General features: G+C 36.3%; 1 protein-coding gene across 1 annotated transcript in view; it reads right to left on the bottom strand.

Moving 5' to 3' along the window:
- The window catches only part of CCDC178 (coiled-coil domain containing 178), a 364,772-nt gene that overhangs the window by 303,865 nt on the left and 39,761 nt on the right, over nucleotides 1–21,146 (bottom strand). Inside the window, exons 6-7 of the mRNA XM_061130911.1 lie at nucleotides 19,037–19,237; nucleotides 13,244–13,464 (exon numbers count right to left, since the gene is read on the bottom strand). Coding sequence (XP_060986894.1) covers nucleotides 13,244–13,464; nucleotides 19,037–19,237 — 422 coding nt within the window. The remainder of the gene's footprint in view (nucleotides 1–13,243; nucleotides 13,465–19,036; nucleotides 19,238–21,146) is intronic.

Genomic DNA, 21,146 nt, shown 5'->3' with positions numbered 1-21,146 from the left:
TCAGAAATATTCATAGTTTTCTTAATAGAGGCTGTGCATGTCATTTGTTACATTTATTCTAGATATTTTATATTTTATGTTCTAATGAATGCTATTTTTAAATAAACTTTTTTTTCAGATTTGTTTCTGGTATATAGGAAAGTATGGATTTAAAATTTTACCTTTGTATTCAACTGTAATTCATCTGTGGACATGTTTAAAGTTCATGTATACATAATCACATAATCTGTACAGCAACGGAAACCATCAACAAAACAAAGAGACAACCTACCCAATGGGAGAAGGTATTTGCAAATCATATATTCAATATGAGGTTAATATCCAAGTATATAAAGAACTCATACATCTCAACAACAAAAAGCCAAACAACTCAATTTAAAAATGGGCAAAGGGGATAAACAACAAGTCCTACTGTATAGCACAAGGAACTCTATTCAATATCCTGTGATAAGCTATAATGGAAAAGAATAAAAAAGAATATATATGTATGTACATGTTAACTGAATCATTTTGATGAAAACCAGAAATTAATACAACATTGTAAATCAACCATATTTTTTAAAAATGGGCAAAGATGCTGAATAGACTTCTTTCGGGGGGGGGGGATCCTGTCATCTTGTTACATTCTTTTTTAAATTCTTATTAGAGTATAATTGATTTACAATGTTGCATTAGTTTCAGGTGGACAGCAGTAAACATTTTTCTAAAGAAGATATACAGATGACCAATAGGCACATACATGAAAAAGTGGTCAACATTACCAATTATTATGGAAATGAAAAAATAAACACAATGAGATTTTACCTCATGACCATGATGATAGTTATTATATATACAAAAAAAAAGATAAAATAACAGGTGTTGAGAGAATGTGGAGAAAAAAGAACCCTGTGAACTGTTAGTGGGAATGTAAAGTAGTGCAGCGACTATGGAAAACAGTAGGGAGACACCTCAAAAAATTAAGAAGAGCACTAGTAAATGACTGGTTAGTCCACTTTTGGGTATTAACCCAAATAATGCAAAAACACTAATTTGAAAAGATATATGCACCCCTATGTTCACTGCATCACTATTTATAATAGTCACACAACTGAAGTTTCCATCAAGGAATGAATGCATAAAGAGATGTGTATATAGAATGAATACTTGTTGCTGTTGCTGTCGTTCAGTCGTTAAGTCCTACCTGACTCTTCGCGACCACTTGAACTGCAGCACGCCAGTCTTCCCTGTCCTGAAGGGACTATCTCCCTGAGTTTGCTCAAACTCACATCCATTGAGTTAGTGGTGCCATCTAACCATCTCATTCTCTGTCACCCCCTTCTCCTCTTGCCCTCAATCTTTCCCAACATCAGGATCTGTTCTAATGGGTCGGTTCCTTGCATTAGGTGGCCAAAGTACTGGAACTTCAGTTTCATCACCAGTCCTTCCAAAGAATATTCAGGGTTGATTTCCTTTAGGACTGACTGGTTTGAAAGAATACAACACAAATCACACAAAAAAGAAATAAATCTTGCCATTTGTGACAACATGGAAGACCTTGAGGGTATTATGCTAAGAGAAATAAGTCACATGGAAAAAGACAAATATATGATTTAGCTCACATGCAGAATATAAAAAAACAAACAAAAACATCCAAATAAGTGAACAAACCAAACCAAAACAAACATGTAGGTACAGACAACAGAGAGAAAGGAGGACAAAAATGGGTAAAATGTGTTAACTATATGGTGATGGATAAAATATATCATGTTTAAAAGAAAAAAAGAGAAGGCACAAACAAATATCAGGAATGAAAAAGGAGATCACTACATATCCCCGGTGACTAAGCAGTAAAGAATCCAACTGCAATGCAGGAGACTTGAAGGAGACATGGGTTCAATACCTGGCTCAGAAAGACTTCCTGGAGTAGGAAATGGCATCCCACTCCAGTACTCTTGCCTGGAAAATCCCATGGACATTGGAGCCCAGTGGGCTGAAGTCCATGGGGTCACAAAACAGTCAGACACTACTGAGCAACTAAACAACAACATATTCTATAGACTTATAGGAAACAAAATGGGCTTCCCTGGTAGCTCAGCTGGTAAAGAATCCGCCTGCAAGGCAGGCGACTCCAGTTCAATTCCTGCTTTGGGAAGTACCCCTGGAGAAGGATAGGTTACCCACTCCAGTATTCTTGGGCTTTCCTGGTGGCTCAGATGGTTAAGAATCTGACTGCAATGTAGGAGACCTGGGTTTGATCCCCGGGATAGAAAGATCCCCGGAGGAGAGCATGGCAACCCACTCCAGCATTTGTACCTGGAGAATCCCCAGGGACAGAGGGACCTGGTGGGCTACAGTCCATGGGGTTGCAAAGAGTCAGACACAACTGAAGAATTAAGCACAGTACAACATAGGAAACAAAAGAATACTGAGAAAGTCTCTGTTCCAAAAAAATACAAAATTTTGATGAAATGGACATAATCTTAAAAAACTAGAAATAACCAAAATGGACACAGGAATAAATAGAATATCTAAAGAGTCTTATTGAGGAAATTGAATTTGTAATTAAAAACCTTCCTAAAATAAACAAAAAACAAAACTGGAAAACTTTAGCTAGATGGCATCAATAATCTTACTCTTTTGCAAACTCTTCCAGATAGTAGAGAAAGAAGAAATACCCCCAAGTTACCTTTAAATCTAGCAAACCCTTAAAAACAAAACCTGACAAGGACATTACTAAACAATTATACTATTTTCTTATTCATGAACTTAGATTTAAATCCTTAGGCAAATAATAAACAAATCAAATCTAGCAACATCTTGAGTAAGATGTAACATCTTCCGCAATATAAAAAAAAAATTAATGTTTCCCCTTTGAAACTGGGACTGTGACAGTGATGCAAAATATTACCACTTACAGTCAGCAATGCAGGAGACCCGGGTTCAATCTCTGAGTCAGGAAGATTTCCTGCAGAAGGAAATGTCTACCCACTCTAATATTCTTGCCTGGAGAATTCCACAGACATAGGATTCTGGAGGACATGGGGTCCCAAAGAGTCAGAGACAACTGAGCAGTTAATACTTCACTTTAGTCACTGGAGATCTTGGCCAAGAAAGGTAAAAACCTTACTAAAAGCAATACAGTAAAATGTATACAGATTAGGAAGAGAAGGAAATAAAACTGTACTTGAGTGAGTGAGTGAGTGAGAGTTGCTCAAACGCATCTGCCTCTTTGCAGCCCCATGGACTGTAGCCCACAGGGCTACTCTGTCCATGGGATTCTCGAGAATACTGGAATGGGTTGCCATGCCCTTCTCCAGGTGATGATCCTGACCTAGAGATCAAAACTGGGTCTCCCACACTGCAGGCAGATATTTATCATCTGAGCCAACAAGGAGGCAAAACTGTCCTCCTGCCTTCAATCTTTCCCAGCATCAGGGCCTATTCCAATGAGTACGTTCTTTGCATCAGGTGACCAAAGTCTTGGAACTTCAGCTTCAGCATCAGTCCATCCAAAGAATATTCAGGACTGATCTCCTTTAGGATGGACTGCTTGGATCTCCTTGCAGCCCAAGGGATTCTCAAGAGTCTTCTCCAACACCACAGTTCAAAAGCATCAACTTGTTGGTGCTCAGCTTTTTTTATACTCCAGCTCTCACATCCATACATGACTGCTGGAAAAACCATACCTTTGTGTAGACAGACCACTGTAAGCAAAGTAATATCTCTGCTTTTTAATATGTTGCCTAGGATGGTCATTGCTTTTCTCTCAAGGAGCCATCATCTTTTAATTTCACGGCTGCCGTCACAATCTGCAGTGATTTTGGAGCCCAAGATTATAAAGTCTATTATTCTTTCCATTGTTTCCCATCTATTTGCCATGAAGTGATGGGACCGGATGCCATGATCTTAGTTTTTTGAATGTTGAGTTTTAAGCCAGCTTTTTCACTTTCCTCTTTCACGTTCATCAAGAGGCTCTTTAGTTCCTCTTCCCTTTCTGCCATAAGGGTGGTGTCATCTGCATATCTGAGGTCATTGATATTTCTCTGGGCAATCTTGATTCCAGCTAGTGCTTCATCCAATCCGGCAATTTGCATGATGTCCTCTGCATATATCTTAAAAAAGCAATGTGACAATATAAAGCCTGAACGTATTCCTTTCCCAATTTGGAACCAGTTCATTGTTCTATGTCCAGTTTGAACAGTTGCTTCTTGACCTGCATACAGACTTCTCTGGAGGCAGGTAAGGTGATCTGGTATTCTCATCTCTTGAAGAATTGTCCACAGTTTGTTGTGATCTAGACAGTCAAATTTCATGCAAAGATGGGCACAATAAAGAACAGAAATGGTAGGGACCTAACAGAAGCAGAAGATATTAAGAAGAGGTGGCAAGAATACACAAAAGAACTGTATAAAAAAGATCTTCACAAGCCAGATAATCACAATGGTGTGATCACTCACCTAGAACCAGACATCCTGGAATGTGAAGTCAAGTGCGCCTTAGGAAGCATCACTACGAACAAAGCTAGTGGAGGTGATGGAATACCAGTTGAGCTATTTCAAATCCTGAAAGATGACGCTGTGAAAGTGCTGCACTCAATATGCCAGCAAATTTGGAAAACTCAGCAGTGGCCACAGGACTGGAAAAGGTCAGTTTTCATTCCAATCCCAAAGAAGGGCAATGCCAAAGAATGCTCAAACTACCACACAACTGAACTCATCTCACACGCTATAAAGTAATCCTTAAAGTTCTCCATGCCAGGCTTCAGCAATACGTGAACCATGAACTTCCAGATGTTCAAGCTGGTTTGAGAAAAGGAAGAGGAACCAGAGATCAAACTGCCAACATCCACTGGATCATCGAAAAAGCAAGAGAGTTCCAGAAAAACATCTATTTCTGCTTTACTGACTATGCCAAAGCCTTTGAGTGTGTGCATCACAATAAACTGTGGAAAATTCTGAAAGAGATTGGAATACCTGACCTGCCTCTTGAGAAACCTGTATGCAAGTCAGGAAGCAACAGTTAGAACTGAACATGGAACAACAGACTGGTTCCAAATAGAAAAAGGGGTACAGCAAGGCTGTATAATGTCACCCTGCTTATTTAACTTCTAACTTAACTTCTATGCAGAGTACATCATGAGAAATTCTGGGCTGGGCTGGAGGAAGCACAAGCTGGAATCAAGATTGCCGGAAGAAATATCAATAACCTCAGATGCAGATGACACCACCATTATGGCAGAAAGTGAAGAAGAACTAAAGAGCCTCTTGACGAAAGCGAAAGAGGAGAGTGAAAAAGTTGGTTTAAAGTTCAGCATTCAGAAAACTAAGATCATGGCATCTGGTCCCATCACTTCATGGGAAATAGATGGGGAAACAGTGGAAACAGTGGCTGACATTATTTTTCTGGGCTCCAAAATCACTGCAGATGGTGATTGCAGCCATGAAATTAAAAGACGCTTACTCCTTGGAAAGAAAGTTATGACCAACCTAGAGAGCATATTAAAAAGCAGAGACATTACTTTGCCAACAAAGGTCCATCTAGTCAAGGCTATGGTTTTTCCAGTGGTCATGTATGGATGTGAGAGTTGGACTATAAAGAAAGCTGAGCGCCAAAGAATTGATGCTTTTTAACTGTGGTGTTGGAGAAGACTCTTGAGAGTCCCTTGGACTGCAAGGAGATCCAACCAGTCCATCCTAAAGGAGATCAGTCCTAGGTGTTCATTGGAAGGACTGATGTTGAAGCTGAAACTCCAATACTTTGGCCACCTGATGCGAAGAGCTGACTCTATTTGAAAAGACCCTGTTGCTGGGAAAGATTGAGGGTATGAGGAGAAGAGGATGAGAGAGGATGAGATGGTTGGATGGCATCACCAACTCGATGGACATGGGTTTGGGTGGACTCCAGGAGTTGGTGATGGACAAGGAGGCCTGGAGTGCTGTGGTTCATGGGGTCGCAGAGTCGGACAAAACTAAGCGACTCAACTGAACTGAACTGAAGACAGTCAAAGGCTTTGGCGTAGTCAATAAAGTAGTAGTAGATATTTTTTTGAATTCTCTTGCTTTTCCTATGATTCAGTGGATGTTGGCAATTTGACTCTGGTTCCTCTACCTTTTCTAAATCCTGCATGAACATCTGGAAGTTCTCCATTCAGGTACTATTGAAGCCTCTCTTGGAGAATTTTGAGCATTACTTTGCTAGTGTGTGGGATGAGTGCAATTGTGTGGTAGTCTGAACATTCTTTGGCATTGCCTTTCTTTGGGTTGGAATGAGGAAACTGACCTTTTCCAGTCCTGTAACCACTGATGAGTTTTCCAAATTTGCTGACATATTGTTACAGCACTTTAACAGTATCATCTTTTAATGATCTAAAATAGCTCAACTGGAATTCAGTCACCTTCACTAGCTTTCTTCATAGTAATGCTTCCTAAGGCCCTCTTGACTTTGCACTCCAGGATGTCTGGCTCTAGGTGAGTGATCACACCTTCATCTTTTTCTGGGTCATGAAGATCTTTGTTGTAAACTTCTTCTGTGTATTCTTGCCACCTCTTCTTAATATCTTCTGCTTCTGTTAGGTCCATATCGTTTCTCTCCTTTATTGTGCTCATCTTTTCATGAAATGTTCCCTTGGTATCTCTAATTTTCTTGAAGAGTTCTCTAGTCTTTCCCATTCTATTGTTTTCCTCTATTTCTTTGCACTGACCACTGAGGAAGTCTTTCTTATCTCTCCTTGATATTCTTTGGAACTTTGCATTCAGATGGGTTTATCTTTCCTTTTCTCCTTTGCCTTTAGCTTCTCTTCTTTTCTCAGATATTTGTAAGGCCTCCTCAGACAACCACTTTGCCTTTTTGCATTTCTTTTTCTTGCAGATGGTTTTGATCACTGCCTACTATAACAATGTCACAAAACTCTGGCCATAGTTCTTCAGGCACTCTATCAGATCCAGTCCCTTGAATCTATTTGTCACTTTCACTGTATAATCCTAAGTGATTTGATATATGTCATACCTGAATGGCCTAGTGGTTTTCCCTACTTTCTTCAATCTAAGTCTGAATTTGGCAATAAGGAGTTCATGGTCTGTGCCACAGTCAGCTCCTGGTCTTGTTTTGGCTGACTGTATACAGCTTCTCTATCTTTGACTACAAAGAATATAATCAATCTGATTTTGGTATTAACCATCTGGTGATGTCTATGTGTAGAGTCACGTTTTGTGTTTTTGGAAGAGGGTCTTTGCTATGACCAGTGTGTTCTCTTGGCAAAACTCTTTCAGCCTTTGCCCTGCTTCATTTTGTACTCCAAGGCCAAACTTGCCTGTTACTCCAGGTACCTCTTGACTTCCTACTTTTGCATTCCAGTTCACTATGATGAAAAGGGCATCTTTTTTGGTGTTAGTTCTAGAAGGTCCTATAATTCATCATAGAACAATTCAATTTCAGCTTCTTTGGCATTAGTGGTTTGGGCATAGACTTGGATTACTGTGATACTGAATGGTTTGCCTTGGAAATGAACAGAGATCATTCTGTCATTTTTGAGACTGCACCCAAGTACAGCATTTAGGACTCTTCTGTTGACTGTGAGGGGCACTCTATTTCTTCTAAGGGATCCTTGCCCACAGGAGTAGATATAATGGTTATCTGAGTTAAATTCACCCATTCCAGTCCATTTTAGTTCACTGATTCCTAAAACGTTGATGTTCATTCTTGCCATCTCCTGTTGACCACTTCCAATTTACCTTGATTCATGGACCTAGCATTCCAGGTTCCTATGCAATACTGTTCTTTATGTTCACATTAATTTTTAGAATAGCACAGATTTTAGTAAACTCTACGAGATTTTCCTTTAGGCACAGGAATGCAGGGCTATACACTCAAGCAGAGAGCAAAGATTATACCAAGATGATGAAATAAGCAAACACAGAACTCAGGAAACAACAGAATTTATACCATGAAAGGAAGAAAAGCAAGAAATAATTCCCTGTATCCAATCTGTCCTGTAGGTATTGCTGGGGTGATCTCAGGTTTGGGGGTTTTGCTTATACCAGATGAGACAAATTCACGAGGAAAGCTCCTTGGCTGGCTCACTGTGGGACTGGTTCAGCTATCCCACATGGATACTCTCTACACTGATGTTAACAATATTTCTGTGGCTCCACTGTGTTATGTGACTAAGCTGCTTGTAGAATCTGAAAGTCACCTTAAGCCACTGAGGTTGGTTTGCAATGTACTGAGTCTCAAGCACGTTGACAAGAGGTCTTGCATTATTTAAGTAGCTGGGTATTTAGTAGGCCTCTAGCCAGGGCCTCAGTCAAGACGGCAGAGTAAAACAAAAAAAGCAAAGCTTTATTACAAACAAAACTCTATCTTACACTTCCCCAAACTCCTAGCAATCTAATTTGCTTTCTGTCTTTATGGATTTACCTATTCTGGATATTTCAGGTAAATGAAATCATATAAGAATGCGATCTTTTGTGTCTGGCTTCTTTATTTAGCATAATGCTTTGAAGTTTATCCATATTGTGATCTGTACCAGTATTTCATTCTTTTTATGACCGACTACTACTCCATGATATGATTATATCATATTTTGTTTAGTCATACAACAACTGATGGGCACTGGAATAACTTTGCTTTTTGTCTATTGTAGACAGTGAGGCTAAGCACATTTCTGCACAAGGTTTTGTTTTGTAACATCAGTATTCAATTCTTTAGGGGTATATATCTTGGCTTGGAGTTGCTAAAGCATATGTTAATTCTGTTTTACTTTTTTAGGAAACACCAAGCTGTTTTCTACAGTGGCTTCACCATTTTACATTCCTACCAGCAAAGTACAACGGTTTGAGTTTCTCTACATCCTCACCCAAACTAGTTATTTTACACCCCATTTTTAATCTCATCCTAATGGGCATGAGTAGCTATATCACTGTGGTTTTGGTTTACATTTTCCTGATGGCTAATGATGTTGAGCATCTGTCCTTTCATGTGTTTGCTGCTCATTTCTGTCTTTCAGAGATATACCTACTTAAGTTTGTCCATTTTAAAATGGGGTGTTTATCTTTTTTTAGTTGTTGAATTATAAAAGTTCTTCATATATTCTGGGTACTACATGTTTTTAAGATGTCAGTAGTACCCAAAGCTATCTTCAGATGAAATGCAACCTTTGATGAAGTCTCAGAGAGCTCTTTGCAGAAATGGAAAAGCCTATTTTAACATTCATATGAAACTGCAGGGGGGGTGCTCAGGTAGCCAGAACAGTCTTGAAAAGGAAGGGCACCTTAGAGAACTCACACTTTCTGATTTTAAAACTTATTACAAATCTGTGGGAAGATATATTAATATAGAATTAGTATATATATTAATATAATAGTACTATATAATTAGTATATATTAGTACAAAATTAATATATAATTAGTACATACTTTAAAATAAAATTATATATAATTTGCAATATTTTCTCTCATTCTGTAGGCTGTCTTTTTACCTTTTTGGTAGTGTACTTAGCTGTACTAAACGTTTTAATTTTGATGAAGTCCAGTTTCTCTAGTTTTTCTTATGTTGCTTATGCTTTTAGTGTCATATCTAAATCCATTCTCAAATTTTAGGACATAAAGATTTATCCACAAGTTTCCTTTTAAGAGTTTTATAGTTTTAGTTCTTACATGTAAAGTTGTGATCCATTTTGAATTAATTTTTGTATGTGCTAGGAAGCAGAGGTCCAACTTTACTCTTTGAATGCATGTGGATATCCAATGTCCCAATACCATGTATTGAAGAGACTACTCATTTCAACAAATGGTCTCGGCACCCTTGTCAAAATCAACTAACCACAGATACATTGGTTTATTTCTAGAATCTCAATACTACTCCACTGAACTACTTTCCTGTATTTATTAAATGCCACTCATTTTTGCTTCTTAAAGTTTTGTAGTTAGTTTTGAAATCAGAAGCTGTGAGTTCTCTAAGGTGTCCTTCCTTTTTAAGACTGTTATGGCTATTTGTGACCTGAAATTTCAAATGAATGTTAGAACAGGCTTTCCCATTTCTGTAAAAAGCTCTTTGAGACTCTGTAAGAAACTCCATTTAATCTGAAGATAGCTATGGGTACTACTGACATCTAAACAATATTAAGTCAAATTTGTAAACATGGGTTACTGTTCTGTTCATTTAACTCTAATTTTAATTGATTTCAGCAAAATATTACAGTTTTTAGTGAACAAGTCTTTCAGCTTATTGGTTAAATTTATTCATACTTAATCATTTTTTGATGGTATTAAAGAAAACTTTTTTCTTAACTTTATTTTTGTATTGTTCACAACTAGTATACGAAAATACAACTGAGTTTTGTATCGAGCTTGAATCTGCAACTTTGTTAAACTTGTTTTTAGCTCTATAGTTTGTTTTGTGATTCTTCACAATTTTCTATATAGAAGAATGTGTCTTCTGCAAATAATTCTACTTCTTTTTCAGTCTAGATCCTTTTATTTATTTTTCTTGCCTATCTCCTTTATTAAAAGATCATTGATTTAAATGTCAATCTCATCCAAAAAAATAAAAAACTTCACAGAACACCTAGAATAATGTCTGATCAAAACCTGAGCATCCTGAGTTGGACCATAAAGAAATCTGAGCACTGAAGAATTGATGCTTTTGAATCGAGGTGTTGGAGAAAACTCTTGAGAGTCCCTTGGACTGCAAGGAGATCCAACCAGTCCATCCTAAAGGAAATCAGTCCTGAATATTCATTGGAAGGACTGATGCTGAAGCTGAAACTCCAATACTTTGGCCAGCTGATGCGAAGAACTGACTCACTGGAAAAGACCCTGATGCTGGAAAAGTTTGAAGGCGGGAGGAGAAGAGGACGACAGAGGACGAGATGGTTGATGGCATCATTGACTCAATGGACATGAGTTTGAGTGAGCTCCAGGAGTTCATGATAAACACGAAAGCCTAGCGTGCTGCAGTCCATGGGGTCGCAAAGAGTTGGACATGACTCTTTTGAGTGAAGTGAACTGAACCCATTCACAAGTGTGATCTTCAACAACTCTGCTTCCCCTCCCCTAGGCAATATCTATGTCCGCTAAGGACTTCCCTGGTGGCTCAGATGGTAAAGCATCTGCCTGCAATGTGGGAGACCCGGGTTCAATCCCTGAGTCGGGAAGATCTCCTGGAGAAGGAAATGGTAACCCACTCCAGTATTCTTGCCTGGAAAATCCCATGGACGGAGAAGCCTAGTAGGCTACAGGTCATGGGGTCGCAAAGAGTCGGACACGACTGAGTGACTTCACTTTCACTTTTACTTTTATCAGGGGCAAAACACACTAAAGTTATTACTTTAGGGATACCAATTCACACACCTATTGACAAAATTTAAAGTATCACAATAAAACCTTGACAAAAATGTGAGGTGTATCAGTTAGAATTGGGTTTGGTTGTAGGAGAGATAAGTCAAATAAACAAGACTGCAGTTTCTTTTTTTCTCCCCGAAATAGATACACGGCTTCTTCTGCCTTTCTATTCAGCCATCTTGGATACTGGCATCCATTCTCAAGGTCACCCTGTGCTATAAAATGTAAGGAAGAACTGCAGCTGTCATATCGGGGTTGCTGTAAGTTTACAAAATGGCTGAAAACAAAAGGGTGTGGCTTCTGACTGAGTCAGTCAATTTCAAAAAGCTTTCCTAGAAAAACCCTGTGTAACTGCTACCTACATCTCATTAGAAATACCATGAGTAAAGGCAAATTGAGAAATGACCTTTACCCTGACACATGGCCATCCAACTACTTATTGTGTTTTGTTCAGTCACTTAGTTGTGTTCAACTTTTTGCGACCCCATGGATTGCAGCATGCCAGGCTTCCCTGTCCAGTATTAAATAAGGGGTCTATTATGATGAAAAAAGCATACTGCTAGGACCCTTGTTCACAGTAGATAAATGGGACATCTCTAGCACTGCTACTACTTTAAGAATATAAACTGTCAAAGACACTCTGGAGAGCAGTGTGATTTTAACTAATGAAGTTGAAAATGTATATAACCCAGGACTCAGTAAATACTCCACTAGATATGTAGCCAGGAAAAATTCACATGCACAAAAAGAGGAACATGATCAGGGCTCCTTACTGTTTATAGGCAAATCAGCACTGTAGCTAAATATGGGAAACAACACCCAAGACCAGAGATATCTATTTGGTGGAATTGGAAAGTAAAATGAATGGACTAAATCTGTGTGTATCAACAGTAGCTGGAGCTCCAGAATAATGTCAGATTAAAAAGTAAATGGCTCAGCTGGTAAAGAATCCACTTGCAATGCAGGAGACACTAGTTTGATTCCTGGGTCAGGAAGATCCTCTGGAGAAAGGATAGGCTACCCACTCCAGTATTCTTGGGCTTCCCTGGTAGCTCAGATGGTAAAGAATCCGCCTGCAACATGGGAGACCTGGGTTTGACCCCTGGGTTGGGGAGGTCCCCTGGAGGAGGGCATGGCAACCTACTCCAGTATTCACACCTAGAGAATTCCCTTGGACAGAGAAGCCTGGCAGGCTACAGTCCATGGGGTCACAAAGAGTCATACATGACTGAACAATTAAGCACAGAGCAAACAAAAAACAGTACAGAAAGTTACAGAATGTTTGATAATATTAAAAACAATAGTATGGAGTGTACATAAGTTGCATATGTGTGTATAAAATTATTCAAATTTTGCCTGGAAACAGAAGTTCATGATGAGGTTATCTTTTGGAGAGAGATGAAGGAAAATGGAGCAAATATTGACTTAATTTACTAACTTTAAATGATCAAGAACAAACATGATACAAAATTAAATTTATCCATTTAGTGGCCATAATAAACAATTTATTTTTCTATGGTGTGATCCCACAAGAGGAGATTAAATGTTAATCATTAAAAAGACTTTACATGTTGGTTATATGTTTTCATTAAGAATGAAGTTTACTGATACAGTATACTTACATTCTTTCTCAGTTCAGTTTATAGCTTCAAATAATACCATATTGTTTAACATCTCCAAAATCATATTAGTAGACTGACTAAATACAATTAATATTCTTAAGTTTAAACATAAGGAAAGAAAACACACTTTAAATGAATATCAGTCAACTGTATTGATTGATGATTTTTTAAATAGATAAATAGTAAGCCAATTTTCAATGAGAATGAAACCTTTCAAGGTATGTTAACTTCTTAGAGCTGAAATTCTTACAATTAAGAAACAATCTGTAAAATGCATAGCCATTCTTTTATTCACTTACCTCAAATTTTTTCTGGTAATATTCCCTCAGAGACGTAAGTTCATGGTCTCGCTTTGCAAGCAGTAGGGGGTGATGTTTAATCATATAGTCTATGTCTGCTTTAAGCTTTGCATTACTTTCTGCTAATTTCTCCTTTTGCTCTTCCAGATGTTTTCGTTGATGAGTTTTATCTTCAAAATGCCATCGTAGTTCTATTATATCTCTCAAATAGGCCTCATGTTCTAGACATACAGTGAAAGGACAAAAAGAAAATCTAAATTTAAAACAAAAACTCCAGAAGGAAATCTTTGTTTGATAATAGATATGAAATATGAATATAAAAAAGCATAGGTATTACTTTGCCAGCAAAGGTCCACCTAGTCAAGGCTATGGTTTTTCCAGTAGCTATGTATGGAAGTGAAAGTTGGACTATAAAGAAAGCTGAGCACCGAAGAATCGATGCTTTTGAACTATGGTGTTAGAGAAGACTCTTGAGACTCCCTTGGGCTGCAAGGAGATCAAACCAGTCCATCCTAAAGGAGATCAGTCCTGGATATTCATTGCAAGCGCTGATGTTGAAGCTGAAACTCCAATACTTTGGCCACCTGATGTGAAGAACTGATTCATTTGAAAAGACCCTAATGCTAGGAAAGATTGAAGGAAGGAGAAGGGGACCATAGAAGATGAGATGGTTGGATAGCATCATCAACTCAATGGACATGAGTTTGAGTAAACCTCGGGAGTTGGTGATGGACAGGGAGGCTTGGCATGCTGCAGTCCATGGGGTCGCAAAGAATCGGACATGACTGAACAATTGAACTGAACTGAACTGATGAAATATTTTAGTTTCAGAAATTACTTGTTTTTTATTTTTATGTTTTGACCATGCCATGTGGCATGTGGGATCCTAGCTCCCCAATCACGGATGGAACTCATGCTCCCTGCAGTGGAAGTGCAGGGTCTAAACTACTGGGCAGCCTGGGAAGTCCTTAAATTATTTTAGTATTCCTTCATTCACCATCAAAGGGATTAAACTACAAAAATCAGTTGAAATTATAAAAATAATAACTCATAAAAATCAATGTTAACATAAGAAATAATGTTTATCCACAAAAATAAATCTTATAGTGAAATCAGAATGATCTCACACAGCAAAATTAAGACAAACAAAAATGCACAGATCTAGTGACAGACATAACATGAGTACGGCACGGCCTAGAGGAAGAAATGACAAAATGTTCTCAAATAACAGAAATGGGAATTTGAATAAATGGATAAAAAATTTTTGTTCCATATACAAATATCTGAAATGATACATATGGAAATTTCTTTTAAATAAAATAAAAACAAATTATAAATTAAATTAAATGTCAATTAACAGACTAGGACAATTTTAGAGAAACTATATAAAAGATTTCCTCATTATATCATTAAATTTCTAAGGTTAACCTAACCTTGATCTCTTGGAATAAAATTCAATTGGCTACCTTGGGGATCTTTTCATCTTTTTTAAAATAAACTTCTTGGTGGGTTTTGGTGTTGTATTCACTGAGGATACTTTGCATGTATGCTAATGATTTTGGCCTGTAATTTTGCATATTTGTACTGTATTTATCTAATTTGCTTTACAATTTATGCTAGCATCTTGTATCTGTTGTAGTTTCTTTTATTTCTGTTCTCTATGATTTTGTGGACGTTCAAAACTGCATTTAAAGTTTTATTGCCCTAGTATGTCTGTATGTATGTATGTGTGTGTTTTGCAAGAAAGGATTTTTAAGTCAATATCTTTCCTTTAATGGCTATATGTATATTTTGGCTATCTATTCATCCAGTCTATTTTTTTCTGTGAATTCTTCCAGTTCATCAAGGTTTCAATAATATTCTAAGGCATTTGTTCTGTATATCTTATTATTAATCACTGCTCCATTTTTAGAGACCATCTGCATTTCTAATTGAATTTACTCATATATTTTCTCTGTGTTCTTCATTAATCTTGCCATTGGTATTCCATTATTTCCTTTATTATTATTTTTTATTGATCTAACATTTAGCTCTGTGTATCTTCAGAATTATACATATTTCATTATTTAACCATTTTGTTATTGGTTTTCTGTTTTTTCTTTGTATTTATTTTGCTTTTATTTTTCAAGTCATATATTTCAATAATTTTGATATCATCTTCTTTCCTGAATATGATAAAAGCTATTGATTTTCCTTTAAATAATAACTTAGCTTTTTTCACTTCTGTGAAAATAATTTTAGTAAGTTTTAATGATACAGTTCTAAATGTTTTCTAATTTCTTATATTTGTGAAATGTTTGACACCATTCCCTTTTAATTTTATCCTAATTAGACAGTAGTATTTTTGTTTTAAAAAGTCAGTCACCATCTCATTATTATCATCATTATCTTCATAATGATCTTCTATTAGATATTCATCATCCTTTATCATGTTACACTCTATGTCTTTAAATATTTAATTCATATTTTCCTTCTCCTTGTGTACCCTTGATGCATTTCATGTAAATTTTTCTAGATTTATAGTTATTACTTTTCTCTTCTTTAGTCTAAAAGACCATTTAACCAGTTATTGAGTCTTTAATTTCAAGTTGTAGATTTTTAATTTCTAGTAAGTCTTTTTTATTCCCATTTTTCTTTTTTTTTTAAAAATAGTCTCTTAGTCCTTGCTGTTATTTTCAAACTTCTCTTTTTATTTCATAAAACATATTAAATATTCTCAGTTGCTAAGTCATGTTCAACTCTCTGTGACACCATGCACTGTAGCCTGCCAGGCTCTTTTGTCCATGGGATTTTTCCAGGCAAGAATACTGGAGTGGGTTGCCATTTCCTCCTCCAGGGGATCTTCCCAATCCACGGTTGAGTCTGGGTCTCCTGCACTGGCAGGAGGATTCTTACCATGAGCCACCAGGGAAGCCCATTAAATAAAATCATTTTATAATGTCATGTGCAATCCAATATCTGAAAACTTTTTGAGTAAGATTATGCTGTCTATTTCTACTAACTCACACTTACCAAATCTGTATTCTTGTGTTTTATGATACTTGATATTGAGCTGTTTCTTATCTTGAGACTCTGAGACAATTTGCTGATACCTAGGTCGAATTTTCAGTCTTTCAAAAAAGAACATCTGTCTTTGTTCCTGAAGGTGCCTAGCTTTACCACCAACCTACAGAACATTTAAATGACATTCTCCAGTGTGTATTTTCAGATTCACAGACAGCAGGAGTATCAGTCCCAAATCCATTTAGATCAGTACATTAAGAATTCTTGGAATACTGTCTGCTTTTCTCCACTAACTAAGTGAAACAAGCAACTTTATTATTCAACTGGAGCAATAGGTTTACTCATGATTCATGCTTAATGCTGGAATGGAGATCTTTGGACTCTCAGCTTCATGTAATGACTTCTAACCGGACTTGTTACTTGGGTGAGACTCGGGCTTTATCCCAAGTCTCCTGTACCAAATACATGGATCAAATGGGAACCAAAGGATATTAGGATTTCAGGGATTCACTCAAGGCTAAATCTGTCATTGATGCCTAATCTCCAAAAAAATCTCATTCCAAACTTAAATGTTGGTTGTAGTGCATTTCTTAATTTATTTAAAGCTTATCAGGGTCTTTTACCCAAGAATTTTTAAAAATTAAAATAAATGAACAAAACCTGGCAATTGAAAAAGGAAAAGTTTTGGTATCATTAGTTTCTTCTCAGATTCACCAGAGAAATCGTAGTTGGAGATTTCAACACCCAACTCACAGCAACTCAATAAACAACTACACAGAAAAATCAGAGAGAGAAGACTTAAACAGCACCACCAACCAATTAACACATTTATAGACACTTCACCAAACAATAGAATGTACATGAATTTTGACCAAACACAGAATATTATCCAAAATATTTAAAATGCTGGGTAATTTTTATTCTAAACAATTTTAATGTAACTAAAATGTTCCTAAATTAAATTAGAAATCAAAAGAAAAAAAGTTGGGGAAAATTGCAAAAAATCCCTAAGTAATTGCAAATTAAACAGCAATGTCTAAATAAATAATAGACCCAAAAAGAAATCACAAAAATAATTTTTAAAATATTTTATGTAATTAAAATAAGCTCAAAGCATATGAATATTTATGAAATCCAACTAATATAGTTTCTAAAAGTAACTTCAGTTCTTAAATGTCTACTCTAGAAAAAAAGAAAGGTATTGAACAAATAATCAAGGCTTCCACTTCATGAAGAGAAAAACAGTAGTTAAATTCCCAAAGAAAGCATGAGAAAGGAAATCAGAGAAGAAATCAATTATACCAAAGCTAAGAAATGATATGAGAAATTAAGCAAAAATTGACTTTTTAAATAAATCAACAAAATTGTTGTGCCTTTTGGTAAACCAAGGTGGGAAGAAAAGAGAGCGAGAAAGTAAAAATTACCAAAATCAAGTATGAAAGATATGTCATCTCTACTGTTATTATAAATATCAAAATAGTTATAAGACAATATTAGGAACAAGATTAGGTAAGCAAATATGACAATTCCAGTGAAATGGACAAATTATTTAGAAGGCTCAAATGATCAAAACTGACTCAAGAAGAAAGAGAAAAGAGACTCAAAACCAGTAAATAAATTAAATTGGCTATTAAAAGTATGTTGACAATTTTGGACTTAAATACACATGAATAGAAAACTCATTATCTGGACTCTGGGTAGAAAAATAATGACCTCAAAAAACTAAAAACCCAAATTTAAAACTTATAAAGATTTAGATATCAAACTCAAGCTAAGAAATTAGTAATGGTCTAATTCACTGGTCTAGAGCCAATATAACTTCAAGAATCCCAACAGAGGCAACAAAAACAGTTGAATCTCACTGACTTCTATAGAAAATACAAACAGCTCAGTATCAAGGAGAGACATCGGAAGAAAGAACAGTAGCTTATTACCCTCTCCTTTGGATAAAGATAGTTTCTTGTCACACTCATTTGTGATTTAGACATGTTATTTATATTGCCTGAAGAATGTGACTAACAACAATATCATCTTTTTTTCTCTCAAAGGTGTTTTGGTTTAAATCATGGGTTATATAAGAATCCTAATGTCACCCATTTATAAAGCCTGTGAACCCTGAATTAAAATTGTTACCCTATGATAACATAGAAACGCTTCCAGACTCAGAAAGATCAGGTAGTCTGGTATGCTTGATAAATACTGCATTAGAAAATGAAAAATCCAAAACCTTTAGATTATTTAACACTTGATCACATGTTCCTCCTTCTATAATCTAAAAGATAGAGTTTTCCCTTTTAAACATGTGTTATCTACATGACTTTTGAAAACATCCTAGGTTTCTTTGCCTGCTAGAAGTTCCCAATGTGAATTTGCCATTGAATTCACAAAAGAAGATTCCTAAAATATCACTTAGAATTCTCTCATTTTCCTAGATTTAAATATGTAGCTGATGCCACCAACTGGCAATCACTTTAAATTTCTAGTAACTGAAATATTATAGTCATTACAGGAAATATGTGCCAAATGTTTGCATGCTCCTTGCGTACCATAAATTCAATGGAATTTCCAACAAATACCAAATGATAGCAGGTCCAGGTTTGTTCAGTGAAGTCCCAATTTATGTCTGCAAACACAGCATTATCATTAATAGTATGTTTCAAATATACACTGGTTTGCATGCAATATAATATGGTCACTTTAAGCACAAGTAATTTTTTAATTCAGAGCTCAATTAATCATCCATGCCTCTCCAACAAAGTAAATGACAATATGAAAAATCCTGATTATTACCGTTCTGCACAGCTGTTGGGATTTCTTGAAGTTTCCAGATTGACCAAGAATCAATTTGTGTGGTAATCCTTTTCTTTCTTGATTTTTGTCGTTGTAAAGCTTCTTCAGCTTCTGCCCGATCAGTCTCTAGACTTTTAATGAGATGGATGGCCTCTGATAGCAATGTTTCCATTTTCTGCTTTAATTCAGGACACTTTTCATCTTGAAAGGGAAATACGTATTCACATTTGTTATAAATCAGCCTGTAAGCTGGATGGTAGTGGTGGGGGAGCTGGGGAACTAGTTGTATTACTATCTTTTAATACTTACATATTTACCAAGAGAATTTTAGAAAAATGAATTAGCCTTGTAAAGACAAGTTTCATTATAATACAATCATAACATTAATTATAACCTTTGAAGACAGATTTTGAAATGAATATTTTATAAGACAATCAAAATAACTAAATCTCAACCAATAGCTTCACACACAATATTTTTGAAAAAAAATATTTTTGAAAAAACACATGTTCCATTCACAAGCTGTATTACAGAGCTTTATTTTGAAACTATGCTTCTGTTTCCTCCCACTCTATGGGAAAAGTGAACCATAATGATTACATCAGATAAATACTGAAAATCCTCAGATGGTTCTTGGGAACAAGACACTTTATATTCTTTATCTTATCAGATAATAACATCCCTAGCTAGCCTTGCCAGAAATTCATCATCATTTACAAGTTCTATTTATTCAGTTATAATACAAATTAACTCCTTTATGAGAAACATTTGGGACTCCTGCTTCACAGCTCTGGAATGATAAGGTTTAATGTTAACAAAATGATTAACATGGGTATTCATTCATCTATTTATTCAAGAAATGGGTAGAGAGCCTGTTACATTCTAGGTAATACTCTCTCTCCTTGGAGGCTGGTCAGTAAGAAAGATGGATATGACTCCCATTCTGCTGCTCACTTAGGCAGCACATATACTAAAATTGGAACGACTCCCATTCTGGTGAGATTTATAATTGTAAACAGTGGCTTTTGCCAAAATGTGACATGACAAAAAGATATAAACAAACACAAAGTGTCAAAAAAGGCAAAGCCTCTAAAGAGCTGAGGTTGGAGGGAAAACAGTGAAACTGGATCAAGAAGAAAGGCAACTAACAGTAAACTTTGTTTTATTTTGTTCTCTTTTTCTTTTGGACAATAAAGACATTAATTTTTTGCTGGAAAGTAGTATTACATAATGGTTATTAGTACAAGCTCACCACTTGCAGTTTTTATTTCTAACCTAGTGGCCTTGTTAAAGAAATTCAGCATATGCCTAAAAAGAATTCCTGAGAAACAGGTTTTTCTATTGTAATGCACAAAATTAACTTTTTCTAGCCTGGTCTTTTATTTGGGCTCTATTTATTTGGTCTATTGTCTTTATTTTTCAAATTCCACAATATCTTAGACACTTTATCTTCTATAAATGGTCTGTTTTTTATTACAACATACACATTAAACACTGTTCTCCAATCAACATTCATTCAATTTCTATAACTGGGCTTCAGCTGGAAAGATATGATGGAGTTAATGCCACTTAAAATTAAAGCACTTCTGATTGGATATATATGTGTTTTACCACAGGTGTCCATTACATTTGTGCAAGATGTCTTTTATACTGTTTCTACAATAGCAGTCTAAAACAAACGCTATGTGTATAACTTAAGGTGTCTCCAATTCTATTTAACACCTCTCTGGATTTTTTTCCAGAATACCATCTCAATTAGTTTTACTGTTTCATAGTGAATAACTGAGCAACCACTTGCATTTTTATTAGGGTGTGGGTGTGCTCAGGCATCTCAGCCATGTCCAACTTTTTGTAACCCTATGGAAAGACTCACCCTCCTCTGTCCATAGGTTTCTCCAGGCAAGAATACTGGAGAGGGTTGCCATGCACTCCTCCAGGGGATCCTCCCCACCCAGGGATCAAACCCACATCTCCTGTATATCCCTGCCTTGAAGGTGGGTTCATTACCTATTGAGCCACCTGGAAAGGCCCATTTTTATCAGTAGAAACAACGTTCAGTTCAGTTCAGTTCAGTTCAGTCGCTCAGTCGTGTCCGACTCTTTGCGAACAA

The sequence above is a fragment of the Dama dama genome, chromosome 27, assembly GCF_033118175.1.
Source record: "Dama dama isolate Ldn47 chromosome 27, ASM3311817v1, whole genome shotgun sequence".
Classification (NCBI taxonomy): Eukaryota; Metazoa; Chordata; class Mammalia; order Artiodactyla; family Cervidae; genus Dama; species Dama dama.
The sequence above is the reverse complement of the archived record's forward strand: the minus strand, read 5'-3'. Positions and strand labels throughout refer to the sequence as shown.